Here is a 19,626-nt window from a genome sequence, read left to right on the forward strand (position 1 = left end):
ATTGATTAGTTATCCTGTAATATATATCAAATATCAACAAGCTTTGGCAAGTGCATCCCTTGTTCTTGCATCTGCATTTTGAAATATTATTGCCAAAACTAGGCTGTCCATGTTCTTTTTATTGGCATCATTTCTTAACTTCGGAGTCTCCTTAGGCCTATTATTATCTTTTTGTGTTACATCAGTTTTCTTGATTAGCATACAAGTAGTGTCCTTAGGTGGGTAAATAGACTTGGTTGCCAGTCAATCAGAATCATAGCCAACTTGCTTCCTTTATAAGGGCTCTACTTCACTAAAAATGTTATTGGTAGTGTAATCATTGATATACTTTGCCAATGGTCAATAGGGAAGTAGGAAAAGAATTTGATTGAATGTTTTTATTAACAATAGTTGATTACATTAGTTATCCTATTAAATATCCTCTTTCTCTGTCTTACATTAGGTATTGTGTGATGTATTCTTGCAGAGGGAAGGATCTTATAAGAATGCATGTTTATCAGTTTTGATTAGGTATATGAATCATGTTTTTTTATCGTTAACACCTCTCTGTGGTCAACTTCTAGCATCTAGTTATCTTTTTTTGCCATGTGGGTTTCTTGCCATATTTTTTGCCCGAGTCTTGCTTCTTTTAAGATTCAATTATTGATCCTTGTTTATGTGGTTAAATCATTTTTACTTAAATTTTGTCTAATTTGTGCTCTATCCACATTCTCATTGACCCTTGTTCATTCTTCTTTCATCTATTTTACTTTATTGTTCTTATTTTTGTTTCTTTTTCTTCTCTATTCTGTTTTTTTTTTTTGGGGTGGGGGGTGGGGTGGGGAAGGGTTGTTGGGGCAGAGTTTAGATATTTATTTCTAATTTTGTTGTTTCTTGTTTCACATGTCAACATTTTGGTAGCACCTTCATGTATATGGTATTTTTTTATTTTTTAGTTAAAAACTATGAACACATGGATTATTTGTGTACTCATAGGGGTATGCTTGCCCAAATAAGAAATGACAGTGTGTTTGGAGATATGTGTACTTGACAAAAGAATAAAAAGTACCTACTCAAAAATATCAAGTTGATTAGGACACAAGTTTCACCCTAATATATGTGTATCTATGTATCTGCTGTATGAATGGATTATCAAAGTTCCACCTAGGCTCCACCAGACAGAGACAAACTTGATTTCCTGTTTTCTAAGTGAGTAGACAGAATATACCATGTTTTTCTCTTATTTTCTTGCATCTTATATTAATTTATTACTTGCTCTATCTTAATTACTTATGAACATATTGCTTAAATGATTTGAAACTCATGAAATGTTTTCAGCTTACTTGTGAAAGAAATTACTGGCACGTACTTACTTTTATACTGCTTATTGATACCATTATATGTACTGTTTATTGATTATTGATTACTATATATATATAATGATACTGTTACTATTTGCCTACTTTACTGCATACAATTGTCAATAAATATTGTTTATAACTGATGATTATTAAGTTTTATGAATTATCAGTCTATAAACATAAAAATGTTTAGAATGCAGGCTGCATTAGTATTGCATTTTTTTTCTCGTGTTTGTTTTTCTTTTCCTTTTCTTTTCCTTGGTCCAAGGGTGGGTCTATCAAATTATTTTTCACGTCGTGTGGAGTATATTTTGGTAAGTTGGAGTATATTTTTTATGTTGTCTTCATATTTTTTATTATCTTCAATATAGAACATGGGTGGTCACAGAGGTAAGAGTAAGGAACCAATATCGTGGTCTGATGAGAACGAACATGCATTTATCGGTATTCCTTACGAAAATGTGAAATTGGGGATTTTGCAATGTTCTACATTCATGAAAGACGATTGGGGCAAGATAAATCAATCCATGATTACTCTCACAAAAATGGATTATGACAAAGATAGATTAAAGGGGAAATGGAACCGTTTACGTAAGATACATTGCTTGTTCTCTGAACTTTTAGGACATACAGGTGTTACATGGGATCCAAATACCAACAAAGTTAATGCTCCAGAGGAAGTTTGGCAACACTTTTATATGGTATATATTTTTATTAAAAAATATTTTCACCATCATTTTTTATCATATCAATCTTATAATATGATAATGTGTCTTATTTTTATTATAGTAGATTAACAAGTCCGTGTACAAAATATTCCAGAAGGAAGGATGTAAGCACTATGAAACTCTTGGAGAGATATTTGGCAGGACTACAACTACTGGAGGATTAGGCAATGCTTCCACTCAGCTTCCTCCAAATTCAGAGGAAGAAAGGCAGTTAGAAGATGATTTTTTGAATAAAAGAATTTATGTACATGTGGAGAATGCTGATGAAGTTACTTATACTCGTCAACGTGAAGAAATTGGTGAATCTAGCGAATGTTGACGTAAGGAACCTAAGATCAGTAAAACTGATAAACTCGATGCTTGCATGGCACAATGGTCATCTACAGTTAATATGAAGAATGAAGAAACTGAACTTAGGACACTTTACCTAAAAGAAAAGCTTACATCTTGAACAATATGGAAGAAGTGTTTAATGAGGTTTATATGAAAGCGATAAAGGCTTTTAAGGATCCAGATTTTAGAGTGTCATTTGTGAAGATGCCAGAAATTAGAAATAAGACCTATCTTGGAACTTCTTTGATTTGGTTGGTTGATTGTGTATTTTCTAATATCGTGTTATTTTCATTAGTGATGTTATAGCTTGAAGTATTGTGTTTTCTTACATTAACATCAAGTACTTTTTTATCTTCATAGTTTGATGTTGATGGTTGTAGAACTGTGTTCCAACTGGAACTGTTTGATGTTGAATTTATTTAGAATTGAATGCTTATTTATTTTGGGGATTTAATGATGCTTAATTGCTTTGTTGCCATCTTAGTTGGTGTTGATTATAATAAATGATGAATGATATGATTACTGATGATGATTATGAATATATTTATTTACAGGTCAACTAAATCAAATGTAGTTGGTAATATGCGTACTAATGATTCGACTGACGAAGATTTGAGTGATAATGATTTTTTATTTACGGATGATATTGTTGTGAATTTTGGGGATGTAGTAATTCTTAATTGCTTTGTTGCCAGCAAAAGTAGTGTCATTAGTAGGGTACCTTATAGAACGTCATTACTTACGAGGAAAATGTACATGCTAGAGATTCTGAATAGATATCCAGACGTGTGTTATCGTAATTTTCGTATGTAGAAACATGTGTTCATGAATTTTTGTGATATTTTGAAATAGAAGTAGTTATTGAAAGATGGAAAAAAAATGAGCTTCGAGGAGAGCGTTGCTATGTTTCTGATGATTGTAGGGCATACTACACGATACAGTATTTTTGGTGATAGGTTTCAACATTCCAACAACACCATACACAAATGGTTTAAACAAGTATTACGGGCTATTTATTCACTTAGCATACAGATAATTGATACCAACGTAGCAATGGCACCAACACCCAAGATGGGGGTGAATTGAGTTAATAAAAAATAATTTGCGTTTACAAAATTTCTTAATACAAAGTGATGTAAAATAAACTGAGTGGGAACTAAAATATGTTACAGATGAAATAGGAGAGCAAAAACGATAACAGGGACGATGATTTATATTTATTCGGCTTTCCAAGTCTAGTCCACTACCTTACCTTCTCACTAAGGATTTTACAAATGATTCACTATATAACCCCTACTTAAACAAGTAGGTCTCTTAGTCCATGACTAGGAAAAATTACAATCCTCCTGCACTCATAGGCCCTCTAGCTTACAACTAGTTAAAACTCAAAACGATGAGATAATACAATCTAAGAGTGAAAATTCTTAGTTACGGGTTCTCTCTTTAGAAAATAAGAGGCTTGAAATGAATATCACAAATTAGATACAAAGCCTCACAAAGATAATATTAACAAGAGAGAAAAATTTAAAGCACGTTGACACTTGAATGCTCGAACGTTGAATAATAAATGTTCCCAGAACTTTCAATGCATCTTCAAGCACCTATTTATAATTGATGGTGGATACATTTAAAATTTGGACTGTTGTGGGTGGTTGGTCGAGGATTTAATGCGCCAAAAACTAGTCATTGAGATAAATTGAGAAACAAATTGTTGACAGACAAAGAGATTAGTCGAAAGACAAGCAACATAAATTAGAAACATAGTCGACAGAAGGAAACATTAGTCGATAGATTAAGAAAAAATATCCTGATAGTCGACAAGGTAATATGCTTAGTCGACAAACAACACATGATGGTCGACAGGACCAAAGTCTTGGTCGACAGATTAAAAACATGGTCCACAGTCAACAAACATGAGAAACAACTTACTGGTAGTCGATAGAAACAAAGCTTGTAACATCCCGGTAATTTAAGAATAATTAATAACTATTAATTTAATTGGGAACAGCTGATAATTATTAATTTAAATTGGGAGCGGTTAATAATTATTAATTATCATAATGATGGTGATTATCGAATATTTATGGGTTAAAGAAAATATTAATTTATTCATGTTAGGAGATGGGTAATTAATTGTTGTAAAACTTGGGGTATAAGAGTATTAATAAGTGAGCGGGTTTGTGACAATTTCTGAAAGTAATGGGCTTAAATGTAAATTTCGAAAATGGCTGAAGATTCCTTTAAGTTTACTAATGTGCATATATAAACTAAAGGTACAGCCAGCTCGCGCGGTCACGCACGCGCGTGCATTGGAGCCATAGGTTTGGGGCTCGAATCAGGTGCGCGAGGGAGAGCTTTTTGCTGAATTAATTCAGCCATTCCTTGCCCAAAACAACGTCGTTTTGGGCAAAGCAATGGGGGGCTTCTAGGTGACCACGCGGCAGCCGCTGGTAGCCTTTCCTTTTGCCATTTTAAGCTGCATTTTGCAGCAGAAATTGAAGAGGAATCGGGCAGCAACAGAAGGGAAAAATTAAGAAGAAAAGGAAGCAGCGCGCGGCCATGGGAATGAGGAGGAAAAATCAAGGAAAAATAGAAGAATGCAATTTAATTAAAGTTTATAAATTTAGGTAAGTTGAGTGAGTTATGTGAATAAATTTATACAGTTGAAATTTAATTTAGGGTGTGAATTTATTAATTTTGGTTGATTAAACTATTAATTTACAATGTGTAATAATTTAATAGTGTATGGGCGTATAAACACTGGAAGCAGCAAATTAAAGGCAAGCTCTCTACTCCCTTTGTGATTCTCATTCGATTTATGAATTCTATACCCTTCCTCAACCCGATTTGGTGATAGAAATTAATTATATGCGTTATACTTAATTATTATCCAATTTTTATTAAATTAAATTAAGTAGAAGACTATCGTGGTTTAGTTCTGTAAATGCTTATGAGGTGTTGTATCGCCCCCACTTCCTTGGGAATGATGTCGAACCTGGTTGGAGTTAGGTTCTTAGTGAGTCAGTGGTGGTTGTGGATACCCTCTGGGGTGAGTTGTTGTAACCAGGAGTCTTGGGGTTTTACTTGTGTGAGTTGTAGAGTGTGGGATATATAGCTACTGACCGTCGATCGTTGGGTCATGGTAGTTGATGGCTGGATGTTTGGGCGCTGGTTATCAACTGTTACGATAGACTATAAACTGGTCGGGCAAGCTAGTATCGTCGGACACCCATTACTGGTGTTATGCGTATCATGACGTGATTGTGGTTTTGTGTGGGCGTGAGTGGTGATAACAGGCAGTGTGAGCTGTCGTCCGGTGAGGTAACGTGCGATTATTTAGTGACACTAAGACGAACAGTCATCAAATCGAAGGCGGCTGTTGACCAGTTGTTCTTAGTCATAGGTTGTCGACTGGTACTTGATCACTGTCGATCGGCTTCGCCATTATGTGACATATTGCATGACATTACAGTGCATGGGATTGGGCTTACATTCATTGAGGGTCATGCTTTGTATGTACGGGGAAGTGTGCACATTGGCATAACTCGATTGGCCTATTAAGTGCCAATTTGGGTACGATAGGCAAGCATGTGTATTTAGAGCATTTTGCTTGTGTGGGTACTTATATGGGCGTAGCATGGCCAGATGCTTGGTTTATGGGGGCTTTGTCATCACGTTAATGCTGGGCTCCAGATAGCTATGACAGGAGGACTTCAGTATGTGACTGTGGTGAGAGCTTCAGGCTCGTGTGGATTGTGTTGTGAGTGCCTCGGGCTCATGGGCTTTATGCCAGCCAGTTCATGGCTGTGCCAGGTTTGTATGCTGGGACTTGGGTGCCAGGATGTGCATTTCTTATGTGGGCCCCAGGGACTGTTATGTGCATTGTTATATTTTTGTTAAGCACTGGATATCCTGTTGCACGTTATGGCGTGGCATTTTCATATGTTGCATTGTACTTTGTGCTGATGTATTCTGGGTAAGGGATGTACTCCCAACGATGTCATTGTAAAGTTGCGAGGTGTACTTGATTGTGGTTTATTTCTGGTTTATTTTTGTCTAGCGAGGTACATGTCAGGTATGGCTATTTCAGGTTTTGGTCAGTCTTACTTACATTTAGTGGGATGTGTTCCGGTGTGGGAGATCTATGCTTAGCCTTACCTCTATTCTTCATTATGCTTACTGAGCCTTGTTGCTTATTTTGTTCCTACCATCATTCTAGGTGTGGAAGCTGATGCCGTGGAGGTATATTCTAATATTTCAAATAATTTGTCAAATATTTTTATAATATTATAGTCTTTAGATTTTTTTTTTCTTTTTTTTTTTTTGCAGATCAATTTTACCTTGTTGATTCTGGTTATCAAAACATACCTGATTTTCTTGCCTTTTATTGAGGACGAAGATATCATCTGCGTGATTATGTTGGACGAGGAAGACTGCATGGAAAGAAAGAACTGTTCAACTATAGACACTCTTCGTTATGTACATTATCGAACGTTGCATTAGAGTTTTAAATGCAAGATTTCCAATTTTAAAATTAATTACCAATTATCCACTTAGGGGGCGTTTGTTAAAATGAGCAAGATAAGGTGGTATCAAGATAAGATTGGGATGCTTTCCGGATCAAGATATAGAATGATCAAGATAAGGCCGGGAAGCATTCTAAGATTTTTATCAGACTGTTTGTTAAATTTTTTAGAATCCACTGATAATTGTATTTTTTCTTTCTATGTGTTTGTTAATACATATGATAAGCACCAAGATAAGGGTTTTTTTACCAAAATATCCTTATTATCAAATTTATGATTAAAATAGTATTTTATGATTAATATGAATTGTCAAAAAAATTAAGATTAAAATTAAAAATAATATTTTATTTTTCAAATTCATGTCCAAAAATAAATTTAAAAAGAGTTGAAAAGATTTAAATAAAATATATATAGAGAGAGAAATTTAAATTTTAAAAATCAATTAAATGAATAATGTCATTTAAATTTTAAAAATTGTCAAAACATATAATAATTTAAAAATATATTAAAAAATATTAATTATAAGAGTTAAATAAATAAGGTTTTTTAATAAATTTAAATCTTTAAAATACACTAAATGGCATTAATTATTTTACAAGGAGCAGATAAGTAATTCAACCTTATCTTGAAAGAGCAAGATAAATTTATCCGAGGGGGGAGGTCGGATAAATTAATCTTGAAAGGGGAAGATAAGAGGTCACGTGAGGCCTTTTCTAGAAATGATCAGATAAGGTTAACAAATACGTTGAAAATACCAAACATCCGGAATGCTTCCATATCCCTATTGCATGTTGTGCAATACATGACTATATTCGCCAAGAGCACGCTTTAGATAACTTGTTCGCTAAGTTTTCATCAGTGAATATGGTATTTCAAGATATGTCGGAATCAAGTCAAAATCAAGAACCCATACAATTTGATGCTAGTCAAAAAGTTTAAACGAGACAAATCAGGGATCAAATTACTTCATAAATGTGGAATGATTTTTTAAGGCGTCATACATGATTATGTAGATTTATTTTAATATTTAGTACTCAAATGGGACATGGCTAACATGAACCAGATCTCATTAGGGCACTCTTCTTCTTATTAGATTGAGAGATCACAGAAAGAAAGAAAGAAAGAGAGAGAGAGAGATATGGAATGTGATAGAATAGAAAAGGAGAAGAGGCTGAGAGGGAAAACTCTGGTTGAAGGTGATGGGTAGTTATAGGTGAATAAGGGTTTGGTATGTATGGAGAGATAATTAGTGGGGGTGGTCGTATTCAATAGCTTCTTGGTATTGAATTATATGGAAGTAAAAGAAAGTTAGGCTTCTCGAGAAAATATTAAGGTACAATATAATATTAGTACTTTATTGCATACTGGATGTGTTTGGGAAACAAAGAGGAAAAGTTGCCAGCCGTAAGCCCCGCAATCAACTCTTTCGTACGTCTTCACAAATTCCAGCTTCTATAAGAGACCGTTACGGGAGCACTTGGCCGTTCAATATCGCCTAAGAATTTGACTTATGTTAAACCGTTTGAACCCCCTTCGATTTAGCTTCATGTATCCATGCATGATTTCAATTCGTGTTTTGCATTGTCAACTTCAAAACAGTTGTTTTAATATCAAACAAACAAGGATGATTACAAGGATGCCTGAGTTTCATTAATTCCTTTTTATTAACCCTCTTATATTCAAAATTTGAATACATATTATAATAATATCACATTAATATAATCAAGTAAATATTATGATTGCATTAAATATTTTTTCATGTCGGGCTATTTTAAAATGTGTTTAATGGTATATCCAAACTCTTGGTCAACCCCATATTTTTGTTCTTGTATTTTCACGTTTTTTTCATGTGATTATCTGAATTTTTCGTTATTTTAATTACATTTATAGACCTGTAATTTCAAATCAATTTAACCCTTCTATTTTGGAAATTTTCAACTTAAGTTTTTTGTTGTTTCCATTATATACATTTTGATACGTAAAGAAAAAGATAAAGTGAGATGAGTTAATTTAACTATTTTTTTATATGTCAAAATATATGGGTTAAATTGACTAAAAAATACAAGTACAAGAGTGTAATCAAAATAATAAAAAGTTTGAATTATTACATAAAAAAAATCAAAATATATAAGTTAAATTGAATCAAAAATACATATATACGGATATAATTAAAATAATAAAAAAAAGATAAAAACACATGAAAAAAATATGAATTTGGACCCAAACTCTTTGAAATAGCTTGATTTTAAAATACTCAATATTTATGCACATTGCCGGGGAAGGAAACTACATGGAAGATGGTACTGGAAAGCAAGTAATGAGTAGAGTTGTTGACTTCATCTGAATGGATAATGTAAATCTTATAAACATGCAACTGTTTATCCCTTTATTATACAATTCATCCTATTTATTTATGAGAAAAAAAAACTTCCATATATATTAATTAATTGGGTAAATGACTGAGAATCATTAACCTTCAATGGGCACAAACATTGCATAAACTAATTATAAGTCAATTAAATATTGATATAGAACAACCACAATTCTTATGGGCACAGATAGGGCAATCATTTGCCTTTATTTCCCAACATATATATATATATAATCCAGAACCCTAGTTACCAAGCAGATCACTTATTTTATTATAACTTCATATAAAATATCTTTTCTTCTTCCAGTATAAAGGGATGAGTTACTCCACTTAACCATAGCTGCACATCCCATAAGCACAGGAGCTTCCCTTCTCACACTCGTTGTTGCAGCGGCCACAGTGCTTGTTGTTCACATTTGGGTTCACGCACACTCCTTTGCAGCATATGTCCGGGTACCCACAACTCTTTCCACACTTCCCACAGTTGAACTTATCCGCCATCAGGTTCACACACCGTTTGCCGCAACAGAGAGTACCGGCGGCACAAACCTTATGGTCCTTGTCACATGTCATGGGAGGAGGCCTGCGCGTTGGGGTTTCGTCGAGAAATCGGCTGGTTTTGTGGACATAATGGAAGTCTGGGGCTGCAGTAGTAATGGCTGTGGCCATCACCGCCACTGCTAGCAGGACGAACAAAACCCTGGATGACTCCATCCAATGTCAGCAATAAGAAGAAGTGATGGATGTGTTATATTAAGGAGAGTTGCTACTGCTTCGATGGAAATGAATTACGAGAGAGATCGATGGTGAGGTATTTATAGAAAAATCTGTAGTTCAGCAAGATGCACATGGTTGTATTAATAAATAATAATCAGTAGCCGACAAGAAATTAAGTAAACAAAAGTTAGGCTTAGTCGTATGTTTAAATTGATTTAAGTTTTGTCTAAATTGGAAAATGTTATATGGATCTGGAAAATGTGGTGCACGTGCTGTGATTGATGATGAAACAGTAGTGTTGGACGTAACCATCATCCTATACCCATGAATTAGACGACGATGAATACAACTAACGTTATGTGTTGGTTCCTATGGCGAAATCGAAAATGAATAGGTTGGGCACGATGTGTGAATCTTGGCATCTGAGTAGTAAAATGTTCTGTAAACTTAACAACAGAAGGAGGTCATTTATGAAACTTAAGTCAGCAATTCCAAGGCCTTCCGGGTCAAGGTCACTGCGTTGAAGAAGTGAAATAAGTTTGATTATATATAGTTACTAATTCAGTTTAGTTTAGGCTTTTCAATATATTTAACGTAAGTTAATTAATTGAGTTGAATTGTTTTACTGGACACTACTCTATTTATTTACAGTACTTTTCGAACATAAACTTAATGTAACGCACTCAAATTTAACGCTAAATAGGATTTTGTCATTTTCTTCTCTCCCTTGGAGTGCAGCCAAAATGCTGGTTTTGAATGACATCTTTGTGACCAACTGGGTCTAGCCTAGGAGGCACCAAACATGACATATGATCCTATGGCCCAAGGTTTTATAGATCAATTGTGCATGCTTTATTGAACTCCTTGAACATGACATCAAACCAGTTGAATTAGCAAAAATCTTTGCGTGATCCTATAAAACTCTTTATTTCTTAATGAGCTACAGTTAATGTGAAATTAATTGTGATTCATTATATGGTTTACACACATATATATAATCAAAAAATATTATTTAAATACTCACTTGTATTATATTTGATAGGGTTGTGCATAATTTCGGTTAGACTGAACTAATCGAACCAGTCGATGCGGTTCGATTTTTCAGTAGTCAGTTAGCGGTTTGGTTATTTTTTGTAGAAATTTCGGTTAGTTTTTGTCGGTTTGATTATCATTGTCATCTTAATTGAAGAAAACGAATTGACTAAAGTTACAAAATGATATCGTTTTGGGTGCACTATAAAAGAAAAATAGTAGGCAGAATCACAAAATGGCGGAAGATCAAACCGATTTTCACCTGTTCGGTCCTTCTGTTCTACCTTTTTTGGCCCTTCGCTCTCGTTCCTTTCCCTTCCCCATCTCCTGCTGGTCGGCCCTATTCCCCAAAGACCCATTGGATCTCTTTTTGAAAAACTTTGAAGTTTTATCATGAATTCATAGAGTCTCAATGGTTCTTAAAATCAATCTTTCAGGGAAATTCCTCCGAAATTCCAAATCGTTTTATCTCTGAAAATCCCAAATCAGATTACGATATCTAGTTCCAACCATCTTCTGTGAACAACCGAACCTCAAATAATGATTTAGGTCCCCATGCGGTTGCACAAGACACAATACTTTCTTTTAGGTCACATTCAAGAGTACATTACTTTCATCTTTCCCTTAAATCATGTCTCCATAATACGATCCATATTCTTTTGGGTTGATTCTCTAGGCTTCCAACCTCTTTCAACTAGCTAGTGGCATACCTCAATCACACCCTAGCCCATTAGAACTTGGACCCCACACAAGGTATAAACCCTACTGTGTTATTCCAGATCTTCAACATCTGACCGTCTCCCATGCAGTCTGCTATGATGCTTTGATCGATAGGCCTCCCGTACCTACTGCATGCCATCCCTCAGCCTTATGCCCATGGGTTACTAGATCCAGATCCGTTACTGCGAACACTGAACCAGTAGTGCTGTCATGCTACTAAGGTTCCTTATCCTATATCTGCGATTCATATTGGTTGAACCACTATTGTCTCATTAATTGACGTAACTCATACGCTATTACTCGCGACCATCTTTCGGTCTCTCATATACTTGACCCAATCCCTTGGATCCTTGATCTACACATTTCATTTTCAGAGTCACTAAATGAACCTCGAAAATACTTGCCATCCGATCCTAACTTAACAGCTAGGTTGTGTCACATCAGACTAATCATCCATGACTCAAACATTCTTGAAAACTATTAGTTACCCTATCTTTCATTGTAAGGATTTCAACTAATGACCTCAAATCAAGAATCCCTAAATCTCAGATCCATAATCTTCGGTACCAAATCAACCTTACATTTGAATTATATCATCGGACCTTAGCGTCATTCCGACCAGCTATTCTATCATTTAACAAAGTTAGATTCTTAAATCAATAACCTCTAAGATCTCAACCGATAATCCCCGAATCTCTAAGTAGGGATTTCCTTCTACGAACCATCAATTTCCTTTTCCCTTAAGTCTCCACTTGAGATTTCAACTAATTGGCTCTAACTGTATCAGACCTAGGGATGACAATTGTAACCGAAACTGTGGGGAATCGAACTGAAACTGAACCGGTCAACACGGTTAAAAATCGTTTGACTGAGTAATGGTTTGGTTTGGGAAAAACCAAACACTATTTCAATAGGTATGATTTGGTTATGATTTTTACTAAATCCAAACCAAAACCTGAATTGAAACCGAATCGAATGTGTGGGTAACCAAACCGAACCGAATTGAATACACATATATATAATATATATTTATTTATTTAATATATTATATATACACATAATATATATATTGACTAATGCATTTTTTTACAAGTATTTTAACTAATGCATTACAAATATATAAAATATTTAACATTTATAAAGTAATTAACAAATAAAAATAAAACCTAATCTTAAATTATTTTATTTTTATCAATCAAATAATTATATTCAAAAAGTTTGAAGTTAATTTGTAACATTATGCAAGAAGAAGGTAAATTTATTAGAGTTTGTCTTTGTTTGTCATTGAGTTATCAAAAATTTTTATGAATACTATTTGCAAAAGTTTGTCTTTGTTTGTTAATTAGTATGGATCAAATTAAAAAAACCATGATTAAAACCGAAATCGAACCAAAACCCAATGGTTTGGTTATGGTTTTTAATTTTTAAAACCAATGGGTAATGATTTGGTTTTGGTTTTAGTAATTTAAATTTGGTTTGGTTATAGTTTTGGCAAAAACCAAAATCAAACCGAACCATTACCAACCCTAATCAGACCCCTTAAGTCTTCAAGTCAGACTTTTTCTAAGTCTCAAAATAAAATTCTGCTCTGATACCAACTATAATACCCTGCATTTTTTCCAAGCGTGTCACTACGTTCGGTCTCAACATAAATATATACATTCTTTATACACGATACATTTCTTAATACCTTAAGTACCGTATTTCAAAGGAAATCCCCCAACATATCATCATAAATGCGAAAGCAATAATCGAAACCTGATATGGTATATAATCAAATTCACTTTAATTCATAACATGAAAATTCGTACCATCATATCTCCAAATGAAATACATGGAGAACCATCTTTCGAAAATAGCAACTGAGTACCTCAATTAACATTGAATAATATTATATGATCGATTTCTCAAAATATCATTCGTAACACAACATACCTTGATCTTACAAGACAAATCCTCAATGGGACATAAGACTAACACTACAAGAAATACACTATTTAGCGACGAGACAAAAGCCATCCTAATTAGCGATGGATTTTTGTCTCTAAATTTTTGCAACGAATTTGCGACTTTTTATTCCGTTGCAAATATTTTTGAATTTAGCAACGGAAACTCCGTTGCAAAAAAGAAAAAAAATAAATTAAAAAAATTCAAACATTAGCGAAAGAAAAAATTCGTCGCTAAAATAGGAAAAAAATAAAATAAAAAATTAAAACTTTAGCAAGGGAATAAATCCGTTGCTAAAAAAGAAAAAAAATAAAATAAAAATTAAAAACTTTAGCGACAAAAAAAAATCTATAGTTAAAAAAGGAAAAAAATAAATTAAAAAATAAAAATTTTAGCGACCGAATAAATTTGTTGCTAAAAGAAGAAAAAAATAAAATCAAAATTAAAAACTTTAGCGACGAAAAAAATTCATTGCTAAAAATTTTAAAAAAATTAAAAATCTAAAACTTTACCAACAGAAAAATCCATCTCTAAAAAAATAAAAGATAAATTAAAAAAATATAAACTTTAGCAACAGAATAATCCCATCGCTAGAAAGAAAAAAATAAAAATTTAAAAATTTAGTGACCGAATAAATCTGTCACTAAGAAGGGAAAAAATAAATTTAAAAAATAAAAAACTTTAGCGAAGGAATAAATTCATCACTAAATAAGGAAAAAAATAAAATAAAAAAATGGTACATAAATAAAAATTAAATTTATATTTGTTACTCAATTTCATTAAATATATATATATATTTTTAATTGTGACAAGTTAAACTTTACCTTATTTTTCTTACTTCTATGTATTTGTATTTATCTTTTCTTTTTTACACATTAAAGTAAAGTGGTTAAATTGAATAAAAAATATAAATATAAAAATTAATTTAACTTAAAAATATAAATAAAGAAGTGTAATTAAATAAAAAAATTTTAAATAAGTGTACCAACAAAAAAACATAATAGTACATAAATAAAAATCTAGATGTGCCCCATATATGCATGCATTTTTGAAAGATATTGATCTTTATTTTTGAGTAATTTGTTATCCTTTAGTGGATACCAATATTTTTAATTGAATAATATGCAGATAGAATAAAAATAATATCCATGATGTTAAAATGATACGTTTCACTTGTTTTAAATTTCATCATTAACTAGATGATGTCAAGCTATATAATTTAGGAGTTTATACAAGAACTTAGTAATATTACTGAAACAAGTGAATAATTGAGATGAATAATAATTTTTGATAATACTTTTAGTATTTTTGATTATTTTTTACTGTGCTACACTACAAAGTCATTTTTACTACTATATTATATCTATATTGTTTTACTCATTTGAATAATAATATAAAATTGTATTCTTTAATTAATGAAATGATCTTCAACTTTATCTCAAAGAGCACTTTTAAAGAAATGATTGTTCATTTTGTTTTCCTCTTAAGAGACTTGTCATATTCACAAGATAGGCTTTCTAGCAAGAATGCTAGATGATACAATCTACCACAATACTTGTAGGCCCTCTACCACTTGCTAAGTAACACAAAAAAAATTGCTTCAATAAAAAGAGAGAATATAAAAATTAAACTTCTCAATTATAATATCTCTCAATTGATACAAGGCTTAGAAAATAAATAATAACAATGAATACAACAATAGTTTTGAGAAAAATTGTGTCAATTTAAAGCATAAGAGATGAAATATAACCGCTTGTAAATTGAAACACTTACACTTGTAATGAATGTTCTCTAACCCCATAAATACTAATACTGCACCAACCAAGTATTTATAGTTGAAGGCGAGAAATGCCAAAAATCGAGCCATTGGGAACAGTTGAGTTGCATTAAATTCACTTGTTAAAAATAATTTTTAGTTTAAAGAATATATATAATTTAAAACTAAAAATTAATTAGTCAAATAATTTATATAATTATTATTATTATTTATAACATAAAAACTATTGATCATTCAAAAAATAAAAGACTAATCTTGACCTCCCATTTTATAATTAAGAATAAAGTTGCATGCTATTGAAAAATATTTTAATTAAAAAATAATTTATTTCCTCCTTCGGTCATTGTTCTTCAAGTACTCTTAGTGTTTTATTTCTTTTGTAAGAGAGGAATATGGTTGGCTTACCATATAAATAGGGTCGAGCCAAGCTCAATAGGTTTGAGCTTGAGACCTAGCCTGAACCAACTTGAAAAAAAGTTCAACTCCGCATAAAAATATATAATATATTAAAAATAATAAAAATATATAATATCATTCAATTAAGCTTATTGAGTTAAGTTTCAAACCAAATGCTTAGGGCCTGTTCTCTTTGTCATTTTTGGGTCGATTTCTATTTTTAGTTTTTCAAAACACTCAAAATGTGTTATTTTTGTTATTTTTAAAAACGCATTTTCAAAAATAAGAGAATATTTTGTAAAGGAAATGAAAAACAATAAAAAATTATTTTGGCTGTTTTCAGCCAAAACACGGTTAAAATTCAAAACACGGAAAACAATCGTGTTTTCAGATTCACGCGGTGCAAACGCTTCCGAGTCCAGAATCCATCTCTCTGGCTTCTGATTTCCTGAAACTCAAGCATCCATATTTCTTCTCTCTTCCAAACTCCAACAACCCAGATCTTCCTACCCATCTACCACGCCTGCCACGGCCGTCACCGCCACCAAGCATCGTCGACCACCATCTTTTTCCCTCTTCCAAATCTGAACAGATCTGACTCCATCTCGGCCATCAATCGCGTCTCTCTTCCTTGTTGGTCATCGATTGCGACTCTCTTCATCTCTTCTAGCAGTCGTCGACTCTTTTTCTTCCTTGTTGGCCTTCGCAGCGCCTTCCACAGCCATCGCTGCCACCGCACGTCATCGCCGCAACCCAGATCTGCAATGCCTCGCCTTCGCCTACGCCGATCGTGTCTTCTTCCCTGCGTCGTCTGTCACTTCCTTCTATGAATCTCGTCTTCTTCCCTGCGTCGTCCGTCACTTCCTTCTTATTTTTGTTTCTTTTTCTTCTCTATTCTGTTTTTTTTTGGGGGTGGGGGGGTGGGGAAGGGTTGTTGGGGCAGAGTTTAGATATTTATTTCTAATTTTGTTGTTTCTTGTTTCACATGTCAACATTTTGGTAGCACCTTCATGTATATGGTATTTTTTTATTTTTTAGTTAAAAACTATGAACACGTGGATTATTTGTGTATTCATAGGGGTATGCTTGCCCAAATAAGAAATAACAGTGTTTTGGAGATATGTGTACTTGACAAAAGAATAAAAAGTACCTACTCAAAAATATCAAGTTGATTAGGACACAAGTTTCACCCTAATATATGTGTATCTATGTATCTGCTGTATGAACGGATCATCAAAGTTCCACCTAGGCTCCACCAGACAGAGACAAACTTGATTTCCTGTTTTCTAAGTGAGTAGACAGAATATACCATGTTTTTCTCTTATTTTCTTGCATCTTATATTAATTTATTACTTACTCTATCTTAATTACTTATGAACATATTGCTTAAATGATTTGAAACTCATGAAATGTTTTCAGCTTACTTGTGAAAGAAATTACTGGCACGTACTTACTTTTATACTGCTTATTGATACCATTATATGTACTGTTTATTGATTATTTATTACTATATATATATAATGATACTACTACTATTTGCCTACTTTACTGCATACAATTGTCAATAAATATTGTTTATAACTGATGATTATTAAGTTTTATGAATTATCAGGCTATAAACATAAAAATGTTTAGAATGCAGGCTGCATTAGTATTGCATTTTTTTTCTTGTGTTTGTTTTTCTTTTCCTTTTCTTTTCCTTGGTCCAATGGTGGGTCTATCAAATTATTTTTCACGTCGTGTGGAGTATATTTTTTATGTTGTCTTCATATTTTTTATTATCTTCAATATAGAACATGGGTGGTCACAGAGGTAAGAGTAAGGAACCAATATCGTGGTCTGATGAGAACGAACATGCATTTATCGGTATTCCTTACGAAAATGTGAAATTGGGGATTTTGCAATGTTCTACATTCATGAAAGACGATTGGGGCAAGATCAATCAATCCATGATTACTCTCACAAAAATGGATTATGACAAAGATAGATTAAAGGGGAAATGGAACCGTTTACGTAAGATACATTGCTTGTTCTCTGAACTTTTAGGACATACAGGTGTTACATGGGATCCAAATACCAACAAAGTTAATGCTCCAGAGGAAGTTTGGCAACACTTTTATATGGTATATATTTTTATTAAAAAATATTTTCACCATCATTTTTTATCATATCAATCTTATAATATGATAATGTGTCTTATTTTTATTATAGTAGATTAACAAGTCCGAGTACAAAATATTCAAGAAGGAAGGATGTAAGCACTATGAAACTCTTGGAGAGATATTTGGCAGGACTATAACTACTGGAGGATTAGGCAATGCTTCCACTCAGCTTCCTCCAAAATCAGAGGAAGAAAGGCAGTTAGAAGATGATTTTTTGAATAAAGGAATTTATGTACGTGTGGAGAATGCTGATGAAGTTACAAATACTCGTCAACGTGAAGAAATTGGTGAATCTAGCGAATGTTGACGTAAGGAACCTAAGATCAGTAAAACTGATAAACTCGATGCTTGCATGGCACAATGGTCATCTACAGTTAATATGAGGAATGAAGAAACTGAACTTAGGACACTTTACCTAAAAGAAAAGCTTGCATCTTGAACAATATGTGGTTTGCATGCACATCTTGAACAATATGGAAGAAGTGTTTATTGAGGTTTATATGAAAGCGATAAAGGCTTTTAAGGATCCAGATTTTAGAGTGTCATTTGTGAAGATGCCAGAAATTAGAATAAGACCTATCTTGGAACTTCTTTGATTTGGTTGGTTGATTGTGTTTTTTCTAATATCATGTTATTTTCATTAGTGATGTTATAGCTTGAAGTATTGTGTTTTCTTACATTAACATCAAGTACTTTTTTATCTTCATAGTTTGATATTGAATTTATTTAGAATTGAATGCTTATTTTATTTTGGGGATTTAATGATGCTTAATTTCTTTGTTGCCATCTTAGTTGATGTTGATTATAATAAATGATGAATGATATGATTACTGATGATGATTATGAATATATTTATTTACAGGTCAACTAAATCAAATGTAGTTGGTAATATGCGTACTAATGATTCGACTGACGAAGATTTGAGTGATGATGATTTTTTATTTACGGATGATATTGTTGTGAATTTTGGGGATGTAGTAATGCTTAATTGCTTTGTTGCCAGCAAAAGTAGTGTCATTAGCAGGGTACCTTATAGAACGTCATTACTTACGGGGAAAATGTACATGCTAGAGATTCTGAATAGATATCCAGACGTGTGTTATCGTAATTTTCGTATGCAGAAACATGTGTTCATGAATTTTTGTGATATTTTGAAATAGAAGCAGTTATTGAAAGATGGAAAAAAAATGAGCTTCGAGGAGAGCGTTGCTATGTTTCTGATGATTGTAGGGCATACTACACGATACAGTATTTTTGGTGATAGGTTTCAACATTCCAACAACACCATACACAAATGGTTTAAACAAGTATTACGGGCTATTTATTCACTTGGCATACAGATAATTGATACCAACGTAGCAATGGCACCAACACCCAAGATGGGGGTGAATTGAGTTAATAAAAAATAATTTGCGTTTATAAAATTTCTTAATACAAAGTGATGTAAAATAAACTGAGTGGGAACTAAAATATGTTACAGATGAAATAGGAGAGCAAAAACGATAACAGGGACGATGATTTATATTTATTCGGCTTTCCAAGTCTAGTCCACTACCTTACCTTTTCACTAAGGATTT

At 32.8% G+C, this 19,626-nt stretch overlaps 2 protein-coding genes across 2 annotated transcripts; one reads left to right on the forward strand and one right to left on the reverse strand.

Moving 5' to 3' along the window:
• Window positions 1-9,393: 9,393 nt before the first annotated feature.
• On the reverse strand, window positions 9,394-10,027 carry LOC127809170 (protein STIG1-like). The gene has a single exon (XM_052347901.1). It carries the CDS (start codon window positions 10,010-10,012, stop codon window positions 9,629-9,631), a length of 384 nt encoding a protein of 127 aa, XP_052203861.1. The 5' UTR covers window positions 10,013-10,027; the 3' UTR covers window positions 9,394-9,628.
• A 7,656-nt stretch (window positions 10,028-17,683) lies between these two features.
• On the forward strand, window positions 17,684-18,356 carry LOC127809346 (uncharacterized protein At2g29880-like). Its single transcript, XM_052348108.1, has 2 exons — window positions 17,684-18,010; window positions 18,102-18,356. Exons 1-2 carry the CDS (start codon window positions 17,684-17,686, stop codon window positions 18,354-18,356), a joined length of 582 nt encoding a protein of 193 aa, XP_052204068.1.
• Window positions 18,357-19,626: the final 1,270 nt, after the last annotated feature.

Source organism: Diospyros lotus, chromosome 9 (genome assembly GCF_014633365.1).
Source record: "Diospyros lotus cultivar Yz01 chromosome 9, ASM1463336v1, whole genome shotgun sequence".
Classification (NCBI taxonomy): domain Eukaryota; kingdom Viridiplantae; phylum Streptophyta; class Magnoliopsida; order Ericales; family Ebenaceae; genus Diospyros; species Diospyros lotus.